Below are 20,971 nucleotides of genomic sequence, written 5' to 3'. Positions count from 1 at the left end.
ATATATCACCCAAAATAATCCAAGTGTGAGATAGGCTGCCTCTCTTTTTTTTTTTTTTTTTGGCATTGGCAAAAGAGCACAAAGTAAGAGCTGGCCCTGAGTCATATTGATTTCCCACTGCACTGGTTTCCTAAGTGCTCTGTTGATCCGTGTCAAGCAATAAGTTCCCTGCCTGTACATGCACATCACCTCTCCATTTGTCCTCACCTAGATTTAAGGTGCCCATATGATGAGCTGAACAAGGACATCATTTTTCCTACTGGTGCCACTGGGCCAAAACTACTCTATGTGGTATAGTAACTAATGCTGTATAAGTTTGCATTTTCCATATAATATCATAAGTGGGTATATAATATCATTAAAGTGGGTATGGCACACTGCAGTAATATCTGTGCCATGTAATCCTTGTTTTCGCATTTTACCATTTGCAGTGGAAAAAGTAAATATTAAGAAATAGATGTTTGCATCTGTAGCTGGTTCATAGTAATCATGATACCTCTCCCCCCCTAAAAAAGGGATGTTGTAAACCTAATGCCACAGTTTTGATCTTTGTTAACAAAGGGCTTCCTGATTAGATAATAGAAGATGTGTGATCGTGCTGCTAATGACATTGTACAGGAAATTAAGCGTATACATTTGGAAAAGGCATTAAATCAGCAGGACCTTAATTTAAAAACTTAAAACTGTATGGAAATGCAGCTTGTTCATTGCTGTGTAATAGGAAGCTACTGAACATACTGACTCTTCTTGTGGAAACATTACCAGCAGAACAAAGCATGGCTGAGGTTTTTTTAATGTTTTCTAGCATACTAGGATTCCTAGCATCTGCTTATTTTCAGGGAAATATCATGCAACTTCCCTTTTACAAGTTAATTTTGGATCAGCATGTATGGTACTTGGGCAGGTGAGGGGGCACTGAGGGACCGGAATTCCTGATTTTTTCCTTAATTATTTGCAACATTGAATGCATAAGTTTACTAGTAAGTGGCTTTGTCTGCTGCTAAAGTCAGTGTTCATACATGCCTGGGGTGACATTCTCATATTATTTCGTACAGATGGTAAAGAGGAAATATTTGATAAAATCAGTGTCCTGAGCTGACAAGGAATTCTTGCTTTGTTTGCAGTTATGCCATACAACAGTGCCCATCACTGCGTCGTGGAAGTGGAAAACTTCTTGTTCGTGCTGGGAGGAGAAGACCAGTGGAACCCTAATGGTATGTGCAGAATACTAAAAGGCAAAGGGAGCATCTGCCTTCCTGTGCCTCCCTGGCTGCCAGGTCAGCTGGTGTAGTGATTAGCAAGGGATTTTGAGGACCTTCAGCCTAATTGTTGAACCTAGAAAAGGCTACTCTTTGGTATTGATGTAATAAATATTTGGTACTTTAGCATTAGCATCTCTGTCATTCATCAGCTCCCACATCCCTTGAGAAATGCCACAGGCAGCAGAACAGACTCTTTCAAGTGCATGCACCAGGCAGCAGCTGTTAAGAATTTTAACCTTCATTTCCAGGCTCCTTCCAGTCATAATATAATAATGCAATTGCAGTAGATGAATGCTTCTTTTCTATTGTCAAACAAGATACTCGCAGCTCAAGTTGTTAATGTGTTAATTATCTAGAATTTGAGATTCTTAAACTGATCCTTTTTTCAGTCTTGTGCAAGAGCTTCTCATATAGATTATCTGCTGCTACCTTCTTTCATTTGATTACTTCATAAATTTACCGCAAAGAGAAATTAAACAATTTAACAGGCTTCTGAGCAAAGCAAAAGGAGAATACCATGCCTTGCAAAATTCACAGAATTGTCAAGACACTGTTAAAAAGCTTGCACATGAAGAAAGAGTTGTAGTTGTAGCAGTCTGTGTAACAGAGATAATTATGACTGAGAAACCATAAAACAGCTTGCAGGTACACATCTTTACTTTAAAACACCAGAGGATCCAGCTGAAATTACATATACTGCATATATTTTATTGTGAATGCCCCATTTCAGCATCTGCACCAAACCAAATTATAGAAAATTGTTACATCTGTTCACTCTCTAAAACCTGAGACAAACAATCCAGGCCACCCTATAAGCATGTTTCTGGTGTAGTTAAGAATATCACTATATGTCTTAGGAGAAGGGCCTCTCAGTTCTGTTGTTAAATATTGCTGAATGTCTTTAATTAGAAGCAGGAGACAGCGCATCACTAATGAAAATTTCTTTTAGGATCGTTGGCCACATCCATCCAGTGAGGACCCCTGTTGTATTTGGTGCTAGGCATATGGACAGGCAGACCTTGTTCCAGACAGTTTATAATTAAATGGCCATGTGACATGAAGGGTAAAAGAAAAGAAGTGTAATTACCCACATTTTGAAGATGTGGAAACTGACTTGCAAGGTGATGGAGAGATGGTAGAAGGGGTGCATATCTTGCATCGGAGATAGGAGTCAAACACAGTTGTTTGTGAGATGAATATACCCAAGGCCTGAGATTGCCTAGATCTGGGTCAACTGGAGTGAAGATGTTGATGAAGACATCTTCCAATTTCCCTGACCTGTGAATGCCAGTGCTGGGATTTTTTCCATAGAGAAGATAGCCATAACAAAGATATGAGCATTGTTATACTGATCTCTTTATCAAATGGATCTTGTCACTGAAAGTGAACCTGAAATCATAAACGACATCCTCTGCTGGGCATATTCTTTCTTGTAACCATTTTGCTCTAAATGTGCAGCTACATGGGGGCAGCTCACACATGCCCACTTGAATTTATGTGAAGGCCCTTGTGTGCTATCCTCAGAGCAGAGGAGGGACTTCAGATGGGCCTACTTGGATTCATCTTGCCAAGGCTTTACAAAGCTTCTGCTTCAAATTAGACTGTTCCAGGTGTTTTTTCCAATGTAAAGAGTTATTTTAGAGATGGTGGCAATGGTAAGGCATTGCTTTAGCCATCAGACCATCTGGTTCTTGAGAAACTGCATGGACCCCAAGGAGTGCTCATGCCTCCTTCATGCTCCACTGACTTGCTGACAACCCACAAAGTATGGGAGACATTTTTTCTCAGTTTTTTACATCCTCCAGTAGCTATGCCTTTCCAGTCACAAGGGGTTCTTGCATGAGTAAACACTGATGAAAGCAGGGTGCACAACCCAGGCATGGATTTAAGACCAACCTTCATAACCTTCAGAGCCGTCACCTTCTAGCATGGCTGAAGAGCAGAGAACAGTAGCTGCCTCCTTTTGTGCCATCATCCTGATTTGCTAATCCTGATTTTTGTTCGCTCGTCCCAAGTTCTGTGTTCTGACAGAATGGATGCATCCTAAGATGTGCAATCTCCTGGCTGATGGGCAAAGCAAAACATAGATAGAGTTCTCTTTCAAACTGAACTCCAGACTTAAACTGCAGTCAAACCAGTTACATCAGGAAGATTAAGTAGGTCACCAAGTCCTTTTCCTACAGTCACAGGCATCATACAATCCCATTTTGTAAATTTTCTTAGCTACGTTTGAAAAGCAGTTGGACTTCCAGCCCCCACTACTTCTCTTGGAAAGCTGTTACACAATCCAATTGCTCTAAATGACTAGGAGCCTTATTCTGATACCCAACAAAATGTATTCTTTGACTGTCTAAATCACATTGTTCTCATGCCAAGGCTGGCCTTTAGTTTAACAGTTTTTCCCCTCCTGGAGATTTGTTCCTCTAAAGTATTACAGGCAGCACTCCTATCCCCTTTCAGCTTTTGTATTTCTAGGTGCAACAGGCCAAGTTCTTTGTCTCCTGCCATAAGGTAAACTTTCTGTTCTTCCTGTTGCCATAGTAGCTCTTTGTGACTGTTCTAGTTTGATTTCATCTCCCTTCCTATGAAGGACCCAGATTTGTATCCTGCACTCCCAGTCTAGGCTTACTAAACCCTTCTTTTCTACCCTGCACTTTACAATCTTCTACCTACATGGTGTTTGTAGTGAGTATATGTATGACACATGTTAGGCAGCCAAACTATAGATCTGTGTGACAACAATGAACAAGCTGCTGTATAACTGCACTGAAGTCCCAGTAACTCTGAAGGATGTAGTTTAATACAACAGCCTGAAAATCTAAAAAAAAAATAAATAGAATTTTAAACTTAGGATCAATATTTATATTATTTTGAATTCCTGCTTTTTGGAATACAAAGAGATTAGTAAATGTCTTAGACAATGAAACCTAGAACCTGTTCAAGCTTGCTGTTAATGTTTTGCTGCTTATTGAATCTATAGCTCTCGATGCCTCTTTTTCTAAATTGTCCGTGTAAACTAAAGGAATCCAGATAAGGACCAAAAGCAAAGCCTCACTTGACTAAGCCCAGTGGCAGAAGGACCAGTTGCCCTTACAGTAGGGGAATCTCACCCTGTGTCTTGAGGTGGTGCTGAGATGGTCTTATCTTTGAATGGCACTCAGCATGGTCCTCGTTAGGCACCATGCTGGTTTTGAAGGGAAATGCTGCATTATTCATCAGTCTTCTGCCTTACCCTCCTCATACAGAACATGCTTATAACATGGCTGGGAAATCAGTTTACTTCCGAAGAGGTCAGTGTGGTTTCTTTCTCTGTTTTCTTGTAGAACATGAACTTAAATTATTACTACTATAAATTCTAGCTGTATTGTTACTCTTCTCTACTGTCTTGATGGTGTATTTACACATGCTGAAGTAAGTGTGGAATGAAGCAGGCAAAGCGAGCCAATCCTGCAGAGGCTTGTCTGATGCAAAAATATTCACCTTGTAGAATGCCCAGTGACCATTTATAGAACTGTGACATATGCAGTTAGGTTGTTCTGCTGGCCTGTGAAGCCTCTAATTCAATTTTTTAGTCACACATACATAAACAAAGGTTTCTGTTTTCAAAATGCTCATCTATTGAAGTCTCAGGTGTTACAGGAAATTGCCATGCACTCTCTTGCTTCAGTTTCCTTGCTTTGGTGTCAATCTGCATGTAAAATAAGGTGAAATCTTAATATCGTGAAGACATGAACACAGTTCTTGGGCTTGACAGCAGGGAGAAGCTAGTTAGCTGGTGTATGTTGCTCATGCTTCATATTTTAGCTAACAGAGTTGGAATAAAACTCTTAAGAGTGTATTCCCCCTTCGATGCACATCTGTAATTCCTTCTAACTTACATTGAAAGTACATGGTAGAATAAACTATCTAGTGCAAACACTGCATACCCCATGCTGATGGCTTATGCAGCTCCTGGTTATTTGCACAATGGGTTTTTGCTGTGTTCCACACAGAGAGGATATAAGGAGAAAGAATAGAACGTGTTCTCTCTTTAATTTTTTTACCTGACAAAATTCTAGTCATAAAAATATTGTGGGAATGCCCTCTTTGGGCAGTAATTTTATTTAGTGCTGTGATTTATTGTGGCTGTGAAAATACCACAGCTTGTGTAAGTAAATTTAAATACACATTTTCAAGATCTTATTACAAAGACCAAGAATAATCGCTATCTGCTTTTACTGCTAGTGACTGCTAATTCAAGCCTTGCAGTGCCCCATTTGTTGAATTATTACTGTACACACAGTGTAATCATACATTGTTGTAAAAGGGGGAACCCTTCATAAAAGGTGTCAACTTGTGAAGTATATGTAATATATATTACAATCATGATGTTAAATACATGAAACAAACAGCTGAGTGTCAAAATAATCTATCTTTACAGGGAAACACAGTACAAACTTTGTTAGCCGATACGATCCCAGGTTTAACAGCTGGATACAACTTCCACCCATGCAAGAGAGGTAAAAACCTGCTATGTGTTTTTCAATTTCTGTTTTCTCATCCTAGGGGCAGCTGAGGTTTGGCTTAGTTCTGGGAATAAGGAGGCCTGTAGAAGCATTGAAAGCGCAGACAAAACTGCAGCCTGCAGTTGTGTCCCATTTGCTTCTAATTTTTAAAACTTTCCAAATTTGGAACTCCAGTTGCCAAGTCCTGCAGTGCTAACTCATGCAAAAGCCATGGACTTTATGCAATTACTGGTTGCCTGAGTACGGTCTGAAGGATTTTTCTGAAGTCTCCATAGTGTCCTGTCATGTTCCCTGACTGAAGTGTCATGATGAGTTTGGCAGTAAACAAGCAGTAATTATAGTCAGATATCTTAGAGGGAACTGAAACCTTCACATGTTGACTCCATCCTGTTTCACCATACCAACTATGAAAAGCTCTCCTGAACACGTCTCCACTTGTCAGAGGACTCTCAATCCTAGGTGGTCTTTGAGTGAAGTTGCTGTCAGTAAATGCATATTAGAGTAGCTTCTGTTTTAGTCTAGCTGTGTACCAAAAAGCAAAGGTGGATGTGGACTTGAGCAATGACTTGTAAAGGTGATGCAAACTGAACTGTGGATCCCAAATGCCACCCTGACAGGAAAAAAATCCATAAACCTGAACAGAATTGTTCATGTTTTGTAAGAAGAATCTCAAAGGCAGAAGATCCAAAGTTACAATGTTATTTGAAGAAAATATTCAGTGTTCCTCCTTCAGTTAAAACGCCCATCTTCTCATGGATCCCATGTACAAAAGATCTCACAGTGTCTCCCACAAATGCTTTCTTTATTCCACGCCACTATTACAGTACTTTTTTTTGGTTGACTGTCTACACTATTCAGATGTCTGTTAGTCAGAAATATATTGAATTAAATGCAGTGTTGTGATTCAAGGTGTATCTTATGAGATGCTTGGAAATATGACTGTTTTTTCAAATTTCCAGTAAAATGTCAGTCTGCAGAATTTTTGAAGGACCTTTGTTCAAGATTCAGTTTGACTGACCTAAGTCCCTGCTTTGGCAGCACCTAGCCTTCTCCCTCATTCCCACCAGCACTGTGGGATAACCTTCACAGCTGTGATTGTTTACTTTAAAACAGAGGGACACCTTCCCCTCTGGCTCAGCTTCCTAGAGTGAGTCACCACCAGTTTAGGTGTTGGCATGGGGGAGGAAGGAGATGAGCATCAGAGTGGGCATCACCATGCAAGTCATCCTTGCTGAGCTGGGAGACTGACTAGGAGACCAGCTGGTGTTTGTATGGAGCCTGGAGCTCTTCTGTGGAGCTGAGTTCTAATCAGGCCCTCTGGGTATCTCCAAGCCAGATTCCTGAGGAGCATTGGCAGCTGGCTGAGCAGTTGGGTTTATTTGGCTGGCAAACTTCAGAAAGCAGAAGTAGGGAGCTGAGGGTCAGAGAAAGGAGGCGGTAGGAATTTTCCCACCTCCACATTGGCCAGTTGTGTTTCCCTGGAAAACCATGCAGCAGGTGACTGGCCTTGTGCTCTGGTGCTGCCTTTAGCCAAGAGGCCAAAACTCAGCTGTGCCCCGCGCTCCTGCCTGTAATAAACTGTAATGTATGAACACCACAGAGGGAACTCCCTGCAGAGGGACTGGAATACAATGGTCCACTCATACATAGTTCCTTCTGCAAGGGGCTTTGCTATGACAACCTTAATTGTCACCTCTTTTGTTCAGGATTGTTCAGCTATGGCTCATGGGCTTGTTTTTCTTTAAAGGCTCCTAAGCACTAGGGCTATTGTTGGAAAAAAGTGATTTTACACTCACTTTCTAAAATGTTTTGATGGTTTGTTTGCTCAGTCCTAATGACTTCCTCAGAGTTATTGCAGCTTTCTATGGACTGGCCCAGTTTGTAGAAGATCATGCAAATAAGAGAGAGCTTTTATGCAGTTTTCTTTCCTAGTTCCTTTAGTGAGATAAAGTTCCCATTAAAGTCAACAGGCTAATTTCCCCCTGCAAGGAGTACAGGGTCGTGCCCTGCCTCTGCTGGCATAATGCAGGCACCATTGACAAGACAGACTGTTAGATGGGTTTTTCTGAGTCATTATGGTCCATCAAGTCAAAACCTATTTAGGAATTTTAGTCTGAGAATAATTGGCTGCATAGACTATAATAGCTCCTTTGAAATGACTGCCAGGTAAATGTGGGACTCGTTCACAGGCAGTATATTCTCAAGTCAAAAATCTGTATTAAATATTTGATAAGTAAACTTTTATCTCACATGCCAAAATCCATATCTGATTGATTTTGCTGTGTGAGCTATAAAGAAAAGTCTAATCCCATCATAGATTCAATGTTGCCAGTGTATTCTCTTTAAAGCTAAGTTTGGTTCCTTTTCCCTTGAAGAACATCCCAAATATAAATGCTTTTGAAAAATGCATACTATTTTCAGGATTTTGTTGTTTAGAGAACCAGCAAGTGACTCATAAGCTTTGGAAATACACATCTGCGTGATGATGCCATAACAACAGGAAGGTTTTTGGAGAACAGTTCAGTTAGACTATGATGGCTACTGAAGGAGCAGTCTTTGTAGCAGTTGTATCTGAGCTTGAGGTGCGAGCCTCAGCTGGACACCTCAGGCAGAACTGTTGCACCTTGCCAGCTCAACACAGAGCTTTTCAAGGTGTGTGGAGCAAAACAGCATTTGAAACATCTTGCTTTTTCTTATATTCTTAGTATAAAATTTTTGTTTGAAGACCAGCTAAAAGCATGGCATTGTACCAAGTTCTGAAGAAGCACAAGTGGAAGTGGGAAGTGAGCAGGTCAGTGTACTCTTTGAGGCTGAGAAAAGGCACAGAAAAAGAAATACAAAAAATTCCCATTTTGTTTTTGTCTTTGACTTTAATAATAGTAATGTCAACCCCTGTTAAGATTATTTATGTTTTAAAAAGCAAAGCATGCACTCTATAAATTACTCTGAAATCAGGTATAGATATTGTGACAATCAGTAGCAGCACTGGTAAATTTAAATCTCAGACTGGTAGATCTGTTTGATGTTTCAGAGCATAAATTCATCATGTATGAAAATCATGAGGAAAATCTTCCCTTTTATATGTGTATACTTGAAAGAAGTTGGTTGGGTTGATGGTTGGGTGAAGGGGTGTGAAGAAAAAGCATTTAGGAGACTAGTGAACATCAAGTACTTTCAAGTCCTGAGGAAAATCACAAAATAATTGTCTTATTGTCCATATTCAGATCCTGAGGTACATTCTAGTTAGCTGATTAGAATGGATAGTGTCTTGCATTGTCATGCAAAGATTGCTGTATTACAGTTTAATCAGAATCATATTTTACAGCAGTTTAAAAGTCATCACTTGACAGCATGCCTTTGCATGCTGTAACAGCACGCCCTTACACACTGTATCATTGTCAACTAAAAAAACCCAAAAAGCTTAAAATATTTGTAACAGAAGCTACTGAGTGAATGTTCACATCCAAGCAGAAGAGTGAAGTATGCTGATGCTTTCATTTTTGCTCCTTATAGTGACACTGTGTGGATGAAACCAGGAGTACATGCACAGAATACTGTCAGTGGAACCCTAGTTAAGAGAATAATGCATGCAAGTTGTGTCTACCTCTGTTTATTAAACCTGACCAAAAAAAAAAAGGCAAAACATGCTGAGAGTAGTTTGTTAATGGGTTCAGCAGAGAAGGTCAGAGGAGTGGATGTGGGAGCGCTGACAACAGGCACCCTCTGGTTTTGTGCTTTGTGGTTGCTGGACACAGGAGGGTTGAAAAATGGGTACCTGACTATGCAGGCACTCTCATATCTTATAGGAGGTGACCTCTGCAGCTTTTCCTGCTTTTGGGGCAACTGTGGGCTGTGTTGCCTCTGGCCCATCACATATTCTCAGAAAGCTTATACACACTTGATTGCCTGTAACACCTATAGCCTCTGTCAAATTAGAGTGAAATCAGTCAGCAAGGGTTTTTTTAAGAGACAACAGTAGTCAGACATGGGTATATGTACAGTGTAATCAAATTAGCTTTGTTTCCATAGAATATCAGGCTAAAAACATAGATGCGCAATTTGCTGCCCAACCATGCAGAGCAGAATATGCCATCAGCTTCTATCTGCCCACTGACAGATAAATTAAATAGTCTTTTTTAATTCATCAGTTGATCTGGAGACACTTGCCAGTATTCCTGTCCTGCTATTTCCACCGAGTTTTTTTTCAGAAGTCTTCCCTATGGTGGAGCTCCCAGCCCCACTCAGAAAGGGGTTCTGTCCCACACCATCCAAGTTGCCCATGTGCAGGCAGGGTGAAAGCAAAGAAGCGAACAGGAGATGTCCAGTGACCCTGGCTGGTGAGAAGCCCTGTCAGGTGTGCACCAAATCCAAAAAGTATGGTCAGAAACTGGCAGTGATGCATCAAATCTGTTCCCTGGATGCCCAGCCAGCCCTGCTGTTTCCATGGCTGTATCCCTTGGTGTCTGCCTGACTTCTCTTCCAACTTATAAACCACCAGCCAGTCTCAGACTTTTAACTAAGAGGAAAATTTCTCCAAAAGGTTAAAGGATGCTACAAATTTTGTGAAAATAGTTAGCTGTGCAAAAGAGCAAGATCTTATTCCTGCATTCACTGAAGAAAATGCTCCTGAACATGCCCGGCTAGATGCCAGGTTAGGGACAGGGCACACCAGACTTTGCCAGCTCACCTGGTCACAGGATGGCTCTCAGGAAGCCCGGGAAGGAGTTGGACATGGAAGCTGTTCACTGATGATGCTGTGTGTGCCACTGCTCATCCAAATGCTTTGCAGAGGTCTGCAGGTTCAAGTTCTTGATGGTGCAGCTGACCATCAAGGCCCCAAGATTTAGTGCGTGATTCAGGAGTGAAATCTGCAGCTGCTCTCAGATTCAAATTAAGGCATCTGGGCAGGAACCAGAGTGCATTGAATCAGCCACAGAGCAAGTTTTGGCAAGCTACAGCCACACTCCAGAGTGCCTGCTTTGCAGGAGCTGTCAGAGCTACACTTTGCTGTGTCTGGCCTGCCTGCTCATTTCTGGGCTCCCATGTCATTCTGGTTTCACCCAGGAGAAAACTTTATGTTGGGGACTGACAACTCTTCTCCTTCAATATTTTGTTCAGCTCTTCATCCTAGCCCAGCTGTGCTTTTCTGCAATTTTCTTTCTCATGTTATTGCAGCTTGAAATGAAAGGTCTCTACTCTAGCAAACCTTCCTGTTGCTGAATGATCCAGGGAGCTTTTCCCGGAGTGGATTACACCAACCAAGGTCTCTCAAAATCATCTAATGCTCAATTTTTACTTCAGCAACAAACACTCACCATTTATTTTGGAGGCACGAGGAAGACAAACTAATATAAGCCAGACAGTCCTCGCCAGAAAACTTAATTGTTTTCCTACACACCTGAGTTGCATGTAAAAGCAGACAGGTGGCTAAAACTTTCATCGGGGTTAGTTGGATGGAGACAGACCTCATTTGAGTTAAAGGGTGGAAATGTAGTGTTGTGGCTAGCATGAGGAAAATTGTTCTATTTGCAGTACTGCAGAAGGAAGAAAAAAATGATAATTGAAGAAAAATTTTGATGATGTGGTTCTCTTAGTAAATTGGGAACAATGACCCTTGAAGGACCATAAAGAAAGTGAATGTCAAGATAATTTATTATTGTTACATTATCTACCTCATTTTTCACTTTGTCTTACTGAGTTGTTGTATCCCTTACAAGGTAATGCCCCATACATTAATGAGCACCTTTTCATCTTCCACGGGTGTGAAAAAGAAACAAACAGCTTTGAGAAGGGGTATTTTCTGGCAGCTTTATTGTACCTAATTGTTTTGACACAAAAAATGAAGTATTTTTTGATGTGGAGTAGTGTGTATTTGATTAGCAAAGCAGCCACAGTCTCTAGGATAGCTGTAAGCACGTGAAGCTTCCTGGAAGCTACTTCTCCCTGATGTAGCATTTGAAGGAGCAGCTCTCTTAGTTCAGGGAGTCAGCTGGAGAGGGGAAAGAAATGTTTGACATGGCTAATTGGTTTGTTGTTGGCTTGTTTGTTTTGCTCTGCCCTGTCCTCCAGGAGAGCCAGTTTCTACGCCTGCCGCCTCGACAAGAACTTGTATGTCATCGGTGGAAGAAACGAAACTGGCTACTTGTCCAGCGTGGAGTGCTACAACCTGGAGACAAACGAGTGGCGCTACGTGTCCTCGCTACCCCAGCCCCTGGCAGCCCACGCAGGAGCCGTCCATAATGGCAAGATATATATTTCAGGCCAGTGTCTTGAGTAATTCCTGCTGTATGACAAGAAAACCAGCCCAAAACCACCATAAAAATATAAACAAATGGCAGAACCCCAAAACCAGAGAGCTAAATTCCTGCTGCAGCACAATATCTTTATTTATATTAATGAGCTGATGTGTATTTACTGTGCAGGAGGTGTTCACAATGGAGAATACGTCCCCTGGCTGTACTGCTATGACCCTGTGATGGACGTCTGGGCCCGAAAACAGGACATGAACACAAAACGAGCAATCCACACTCTGGCTGTAATGAATGATCGACTGTATGCAATTGGAGGGAACCATTTGAAAGGTCACATTTTTAATAGCAAAAAAGTATCTCAGTGTCCCACATCTCTGATAAAGAATATTTTTGTTAGACAGTGACTGTTAAATACATTGAAAGCCAAGCAACACAATTTAACAGGACACTTGAGCCAGCAATTTTAAAAACATTTTATGCAAATTATTTTAAAATTATAACAGTACATTAAATATATGAGTAATGAATGCTTTAGATAATAAAAATGGGAGCTTCCATTACTCAAAGGCATGGACAATTTGTCATTACCAAGAATTCAGTGAAACAAACAGATTATTCTTTGACCCGAAAGTACCAGCAATATTTTCCTCTGTAAATCATTTTCCAAAATGTGCAGTTAAAGAGAGCTTTATTCAGAGCAACACACAAAACCCAAGCTCCTGATTTAATGAAGAGAAAAAAAAAGCCAACTTCCAGCCATTAAATCATAGGACTAGGCTCTTTAAATCCCTTTTTAGTATTAAATGCAGCTTGTTTATTATAATTCTTTTTAGAGGTCTCTTGTTTTCATCTTTTGAAAAGGTCTCCTATTAAAATAACTATTGCTTAAGCATTTGTTAATTTTATCTTAATACCTGTATTTCATTGATGTTAAAGATGCTTCTTAAGCCAGCCACTTAGACAAAAAGCACACCTCCTGCTCCGTTCTCCTGTGATAGTACTTGATAATTTATATTCACTTTTTAAATTCTTTCTCCTTTAATGTTGAAAACCAAAAAAATAAAATACTCCCAACAACAAAAGATAAAATCATAATATAGAAGAAAAAGTCAAAAATTGTGTTAACTGCAAGTAATACCAGGTCATATCTGACTCCAGTCCCTGGGTCCCCATGACACTGTAAGGCCACATGCTGCTTTTGGAGAGCTGAGTGTCTGTGGAGCATGCCAGGGACAAAGTCCCAGATGTAAATTTTCCCTGATAAATAGTACTGGTGCATAAATGCCTGCAGGCAGGCTCAGTGCTGCTGTGCCTCCCCTCCCCACCCCAGCTGGGATGGGTGGTTATGGACTGGACCTTATAAGGTGAAGAGGGCAAAAGCTGCTTGCACATGAACAACTGCCAGGTTTCAGTGCTTCCCAGTGTTGGCTTTTCCTCCTACAAAAGTAAAACCTATCACAGCTCTTCTCAAGCTAAAGCACATGCTTTGGTTTGCACAGGCTTGAATTGCTTCTATTCTGCCTCCTTCTTTTTTTTTTTTTCCACGTAGTTTCACCTACTTCTAATAAGCCTTGCAGTTTTGCCTCTGCAACTGCTGTCCTGAGTGCCTTTGTTATGCTTGAACTGCTCACTGCTGTGAGGGGTATTTAACATGCAGGCTTCTGGAAAGATGTGGCTTTCTGGTAAAAGAACGTTTTGGAAAAAAATGGTTTCTCCTGTACAGTGAAACAAAAGGAAGAGCTGCAAGTACAGGGAGGGGACTGAAATGTGGATGAAATGTTACAAATTCTCCACCGGCTGGGAATAGCAGGGCTCCATGGCAAAGCCCTTCTTTGTGAAGCTGAACTGTGTAGTAGTGTTAGCTGTGCATTTACCACATCACAGCAGTCATATGCATACTGCAGTTTGCTACAGAGCTTTTGACAGCTTCTGGGTGCACAGCAGTGGCCTTTTTATGGTGCCTTGAAAACCTTGAAGCAGCAAGTAATTATTTCATATTATTATGAATTATATCCTATTATTTCATACTCATTCAAGACATAAATAATATTCAAGCAAACAGCTCCCTTGTGAAGTGCCAGTATCACCAAATACCCTTTTTTACAGAAAATCTTACTTCTCTTTGCTGTCATACCTTGAAGAGAAGACAGATGGGTTAAGAAAAGGACTTCAGCATATTAAGAAAGCCATACTTTTACTGCAGTGCTCTTATAAAGAAGGTAGTTTGAAATAGGGAATTGCCTAAAATTAGAGCAGGAACCAGGATTCTTGTGTTCAGTGTCTGTGTTTGGCTCACTTAATTCATACTAACTGATACAGCTTGAGAATCTTGAGCTGAGATCCCTTTGCCCTTTGGTGATCAAACAGCAGCAGTTGCTTGGAGCATTTTTTGGCTTACCAGGGAAAGATGGGACCGCCATTTTTGTGGTTACATTTTTTTGTTGCCTTAAAGACTTTAACCCAGCTGTGTGCTTTAGAGTATACCTTAAGTCAGCTGGAAAATTGAAACTGGTCCTGCACATCATGTCCATCATGCTAAGCACTTTGTCCCTCTAGAACCAAGTGGCTTCAGCTGTCTAAGCTCTCCCTGGACTTGTTAGACATTGATTTCTGAGCAAAATTCAATCTGTTCAATTTTGAATAGATTGGATCTGCTGAATTTTGAGAAAGACTGCCAGGACAATCTTTTCCTACATGATCAAACTTGTATTAGCACTGATAGACAAGGAGGAATTTTGTTTGAATCTGCTTGTGTCACTGATATATTATTACTGAGTGTTTCCTGATGTGGTCAGATTTTATATGGACTCATGATTTCTAGAAGACTGTAGTACTAATGGTAAAAGCCTGCAACAGATTTATTTGAGCTGAAATAGCAAAGCATTAATGTTACAGAAGTTGGCTTAAATGTATATGAAAATATTTTCTTTAAAATGTTGTTATAATCATAATAGCATAATTGTAACTGTAATTTAATAAGTTTAACAGTAAAATAAGCAGTAAAACAGTATGTCATAACACATGTTGTCTTTCCTGAATGCCCTCATCCAGGTTTCTCCCATCTCGACGTAATGCTTGTGGAATGTTACGATCCAAAAGGTGACCAGTGGAACATCCTGCAGACTCCTATTCTGGAGGGTCGCAGTGGCCCTGGCTGTGCAGTCCTTGATGACAGTATTTACCTTGTAGGAGGCTACAGCTGGAGTATGGTGTGTACCTGCTTTCTACAATCACCTTCCTGTTCCTTCTGAGTTCTTGTGGCCAGTCCATATAGTATGCAGATGGGATTGAGGGAAGAGGGGAATTAGTTTCAGGGGCAGGCTTGGATTGGTTTTCAGCTTATGGAGAACATGGAGTGTTTTTTCACCTCTGTGCTTCTCTATTTAGATAAGTTATTATTACACTCTATTCACTGATATGGAGTAATTTAAAAATCAGAAGGAATTTTGAAAAAGTGATTGATGGGACTGTATGCTTACAGCTCTGCATATGAGGTGCTTGTAAAGGAGACTGATTTTCAGAGGTTGGGTGCTGAAAAAACCAAAACATCTTGAAGAGCTTCTAAGTTTGAGTGACCCCGAGTCACTTCAAACAGCATTAGAGCTGATGTGTGACTTGGATTTTACCAAAGCCACATTTAATATGACATTTTGTTCTACTACCAGGGAGCCTACAAATCTTCTACCATTTGCTACAGTCCTGAGAAGGGGACTTGGACAGAGCTGGAAGGTGACGTTGCGGAGCCCCTGGCAGGACCTGCGTGTTCGACTGTGGTATTGCCGGCCTGCGTCCCGTACAACAAGTGATGGGCCAGGAGCACTGACACGAACACTGAGTGCATTTGGGAAAATAATGACGGGTGACGTAAATATTTTATTAGAACAGAGTTCCTGGTAAAACAAAGCTACCATAATTGACCCCTCATTCCATGTTTATGCTTTAGGAGCAAACTAAAAGAAAAGAAAAACCAAGCGTTGTCCCATCTCAGATAGGTGCCGGTGTCTTAAGAAGCGAGAAGCTAAAACACACCGAACATTACATGCTGACAGACTGCCATTTCAGACTGATTTAAACTTTTCCTGCTGCAGAGACACTCCTCACATCAAATTTAACTTAAAAAAAAAATGATGGCTAACTTTTCAAATAGAGCCTGAAGAGACAAGATCAGTATTGTGCATTGTATCTACCTGCATGTGATCTGTGTTGAAGTCATGAGGTTGTTGTTTTCATGAATGTTTCAGAATTCAGATAGTGAAAAGCTCACACTGCATTGCAGAATTGTCTCCTCCTCTGTAATCCTAACCTACAACTACTTCATATGCTCTGCAAGCAACACAGCATCAGAAGATTATAAAAGGTAAAGAAATATCATTCAGTTTTTGCGCAGCTTGGCAACTAATACACTCTGCCTTCAAAGTCCCCATGTGCAAGTGCAGCAGAAAGCAGACTACAATGAAAGCTATGCTTTACAGAGCACTTCTTGCAATAGCAGCTTAGGGATTAGGATCAAATTCTGCTAATCACGCTTGTGTAAAGTCAGAACCATTTCACTGAAATCACATGGAATGACTGGTTCTACATTAGTATAACAGAATTTGGATCCTACAGCTTAAAATCTGGCTTTGAAAAGTAAGTTATTTCTATGACCACTTAACGAAGCACCAGAAACCTTACTTCCTTTTCACTAACCTGTTAGATATCAGCATCTGTGTAAGTTCTTTCCAAAGACAAGAAGACTGCATTTAATAATAAATTGATTGCTTTGGACTCTAAAATGCTTAGGCATATTTTTGGAGAGACACTGGTAAGTAGCTAAAGTAGTCCTGTGTGGTTGATCTTAATATGCACTCTGTGAGAGTTTTACTATTGATCCAAAGTAATATAAGGCTAGACTTTCCACTGCCTTACAGCCTGTGTAATTATTTACACATTGCAAAGCGAGTTCAGAATGCTCCCACATGGGACCTGTAGCATTTGGGATGTGCTTCATGAAGTCATAGCTGCTTGCACAAATCAGATTATCTATGTGTTAAGCTTATGTATTTCTGTCCTGGCTTTGCAAAAGCAGTGACAAAATCTGAGCCTGATTCTTCACCACCTTGCAGCTAACAGACATAATCATCTGCACCTCATTAAAGTATGTGCATAATTCTTCCACTGTGGTTTACTAGTGCAGCATCCATCACTCTCAGGACCATCCTCTTTACTGGTGTAAACTGACATTGCTCCATCGAAGCCAATGGATGTACTTTATGTCAGATAAATATCTGGCCTTTAATTTGCCTAGTTGTAGCTAGCTGCACCAGATAAAGGCAAAGGACACCGCGATCCTGCATTTTCAGCCCTGCACATATCTTTCACAAGAGGACTTAATGCTAGTGCATTAAACAAGGAGCAGGCAGCTACTGGAGGTTGGTTTCAGCTGCAGAGGCAATAGATGGGAAAAAGACTTCATTATTTGCTTTGCAAAATAGAAAAAGGGTGAATGTACACAGAAATTACACTATATATTGATGCTTGAGAGCAATATAAATAACAGAGAGCAAATATCATGGGACTGTTTCTCTCTGGCGTCAGTCCAATTTTATTGCAACTCCCTTGCTTGCAGCAGAATTACACAACTTGTAAAATTGGAGTAATGCAGTAAAGACTGGTACCACACAAATGCAATAATCCAATTGATGAGGTAGCTGCATGCCTGGAAAAAAATGTTTAAACAAAATAATTATCTGAAGATGCTAATATTTGAATGTGCCCTTGGGGAGTTCTCCAGTGAGCATCACTAAGGAACTCATAAAGGTGGAGTGTATATCCTGAAATCTCAATCCATTTCTCCTACATAGTGCAATCTTAGTTGGTTTTGTATTTATTTATATTGTTCAGATCCAAGGGATCCCTTGTAAAATATATTTGGTGCAATCATGACTTTTTTCCTTTCCTGTTGAAAGTATATAAATATAAATATATATATAAAAACGAAACAGTTAAGATACTAAATGAAGAAACCTTGTATGACATTTAAAAGGTCTGCCACTGAACATTGTCTGTCACCTGTCTCTACTAAAATGTACCATTTTTAAAGGATACTTCTTGTCCTTTTAAATGGTTCCTTTTTTTTACCAAGATAATTTAAAGATTTATGAGGACTGTATCTAAATCTTTCTATCTATCAGGAAGGCATGACCAAGGAAACAATGCTAACTAAATAAGTCACACAAAGAATGTAAATTTTGTACAGTACTAGACTGTGTAAATGAAGCTTGCTTGTAGGGGGGAAACTTTAAATAAAACTTTATGTACTAATTCAACTGTCTGCCATATTCCTACTTATAAAGTGTATGTATAAATAATATCTACATTAAATTCTTTGGAACTTTTTTTATCATGTAGATGTGTGAACTTCCTTTATTTTCTGGTGTTACATAATGGCCTCATTGTTTTACAAGTGTCATTACTCAGTGTTTGTCAGTGCAGTGACCGCAGTAAAAGGCGGGTCTTGTAGTGAGTCGCCCTTCAAGCAGCACCTTTTTCCAGCAGGGAAAGCTCCACCCCTGTGCCTGCTGTCACTGGAGATGCCACTGCATGCCTGTGAAATGGTTCCTCTGTTCCTCTGTCCCACAGTAAGTGAAAAGGACCCTGCTTTGTTAAGCCCAGTCTTGCTTTGGAGAATTTAGTGCTTGTGGCAACTTCATACCTCTTCAAAATGTTGCTCCTATGACAACTGGCCCTTCTGACTGTGGGTATTTCAGTTCTTGGAGGGAAAGTGTTGGCTTGGGTGTGCTGTAAAGGACAAGAGGTATTGTGAGGCTAAGACAAGGTAAAAGCAGGAGGTTCTACCAGGAAGCAGAAGCATCATCAATGCCAGTTACTATTCATGCAGTGTTTATTTGTGCCTACAAACCTTGATCAGGGACCAGAATCTGCCTATGCAAACCAGAAGGGTACACTGAGCAAAGTGGCCCCTGTATTTAATGCAGGTGTGGGCCTGTACTGGATAGCACTGAGATAGCACAATGAATTGAATTGTTTCATTAATGAGTTTATTGCAGCAGAGGAAGGAAGGGAGATTTATGCCTTTTTTAAAGTAATTTGGGAGAAGGATGAAGAGGAAAAACTGGCAGAGATATGATTTAGAAAGTAAGAGAACAAAGTAAACAAAAGGAAAAATCGAAAACGAGACTGTGAAAGGAGAAGGTGGGATGTTTTTGAGAATCAAGGGCACAGAAAAAAATCAGGATTAATGAGGAAAGCAAAAATGGTTTTTGAGAAGCACATATCAGAACAAGGCTGGAAAAAAAATAGAGGAAAGGCAATACAAAGGGAAGAAGAGAAACATAAGAAAATTCAATAGAAGACAATATGAGATAAACATGAAACTAACTAAAAAAGCCCTTGGGTGATGGTATTCAGCTAATAATTTTCAGTGGTCCTGCTGTTAAACAGAAGGATAAATCAGCAGAGTACTTAGGTGTTGCAGTGTTCAAGTTTTAATGCACAGACTTCAGCACAACAAAACCTATCAAAGAGCTGCCCAGTGACACGTCTCTGCAGGGCCTGGGCTGTGGCAAACACCCAACCACAGCCAGCACCTGTGGCAAGGGAAGAGAGCTGATGCTGGTGGTGGGAAGCACAAGAAGAGCAGATGAGCCACAATTCCTGGTCCCAACTGCATTGGGAACCCTTTCCATTTCTGATTCTCTGATGAGAGTCCTATTTGGGAGCTGGACACATGGATTGTTCCCTATTTCTCTTTCTCTGCTGCCCTTCCTGCCAAACCTTAATCTTCTCCATTTCATCCTCAGCATGACAAACTTGCCGAGGTGCTTTTGCAGAGTGGGACCTGGAAAACAACAGATTGGTGACTGAGGGTGTTTTCCTGATCTTGAGCTATGGTCCCATCCACTGGGTGACAAGTGTGAGAAGTATGATTTGCTGGTGACTTCCAGCCTGTACCCATGCCCTTAAGAATGCCCAAAGAGGGCATTTGAAAAATATGCTTTTCAATAATTACAGTGCTGTCTTTGAAGGTACTCTGCACCCCCCTCCCAAAAGCTGGCATTGCTTTCTCTCATGCATTATCCTCTTTCTGCTTTTAATACAATGATTTCCTCTGCTAGCTACATCTGTGAGCCAATTTGTGAGAAAAAAATCCATGCCAAACCTCATTATAAATACTGGTTTCTATTGTATTATAATCACTCATCAATAAAGTACTCTATATCCCTTGCTTTTAAGAGAGAGGCCGTATTTCAATTTAAATAGAGCTTTCTGGTACAGACAAAGGAGAAAGAAATCCCAAGCAGTGCTAAAAGGCCCAAGGTAAGTGCCAATGCACACACTCCAGGGCAGTTTTAAGATGCACATTTAATTTCTGTTATTAGTGCAGCAGTGGAGAGGAGTCAGTGTTTCAGCCTCTCGGGTCCAGTCCAAGGAAGCAGTGACAGCAGCACTGGAGGTCAGGGGGGTTTGCAGGAAGGGAAAGCACACTAATGAATTCTGGAGGGCTTGTAATGCCATAAAAGATTCAGTTAATCTGCAGCATAGATGTTGATCAGCAAAACTGAACCTAAGTCTCTGGACCTTGTCAGATGTATTCTGTGCATGTCAGTGTTCCACACCAATTACAGATTTTAGAAGATGCTCTCATGCAAAACTATGCACCCTAATATATAAGCCAGCTCAGATGTAACTAAAATTAAAATCTGACTGTGGCAAATCTCTGTGATCCTGATATATGAAAATCCAAATAAATGATTTGTTCCCAGAAATGAAAAATAACTTCAGCAGGAAATTTCAAAATTACTTATGCAGGATTAATCCAGTTCAATGAATGCATCTTGCGTTGATTAATAAAGCAATCCTGAATTGCAAACTAAAACGAGAGGAGACTTCTGGTGCTGATATATTTGTGTATTTCTGAAGCTGGAGAGAAATGTGCACTTGTGAGAGATGT

General features: G+C 40.5%; 1 protein-coding gene across 4 annotated transcripts in view; it reads left to right on the top strand.

Annotated features, from left to right (window-relative positions):
• KLHL14 (kelch like family member 14) overlaps positions 1-18,407 on the top strand; it is a 60,781-nt gene extending 42,374 nt beyond the window's left edge. For all 4 annotated transcript variants that reach the window (XM_074550342.1, XM_074550339.1, XM_074550329.1 and 1 more), the window contains 6 exons: positions 1,125-1,214; positions 5,683-5,761; positions 11,837-12,027; positions 12,190-12,348; positions 15,070-15,227; positions 15,684-18,407. In XM_074550342.1, coding sequence (XP_074406443.1) covers positions 1,125-1,214; positions 5,683-5,761; positions 11,837-12,027; positions 12,190-12,348; positions 15,070-15,227; positions 15,684-15,824 — 818 coding nt within the window. In that variant the 3' untranslated portion in view covers positions 15,825-18,407. The remainder of the gene's footprint in view (positions 1-1,124; positions 1,215-5,682; positions 5,762-11,836; positions 12,028-12,189; positions 12,349-15,069; positions 15,228-15,683) is intronic.
• The last annotated feature ends 2,564 nt before the right edge of the window (positions 18,408-20,971 follow it).

The sequence above is a fragment of the Zonotrichia albicollis genome, chromosome 1 (genome assembly GCF_047830755.1).
Source record: "Zonotrichia albicollis isolate bZonAlb1 chromosome 1, bZonAlb1.hap1, whole genome shotgun sequence".
Classification (NCBI taxonomy): Eukaryota; Metazoa; Chordata; class Aves; order Passeriformes; family Passerellidae; genus Zonotrichia; species Zonotrichia albicollis.
This window is presented reverse-complemented; position numbering and strand designations above follow the sequence as displayed.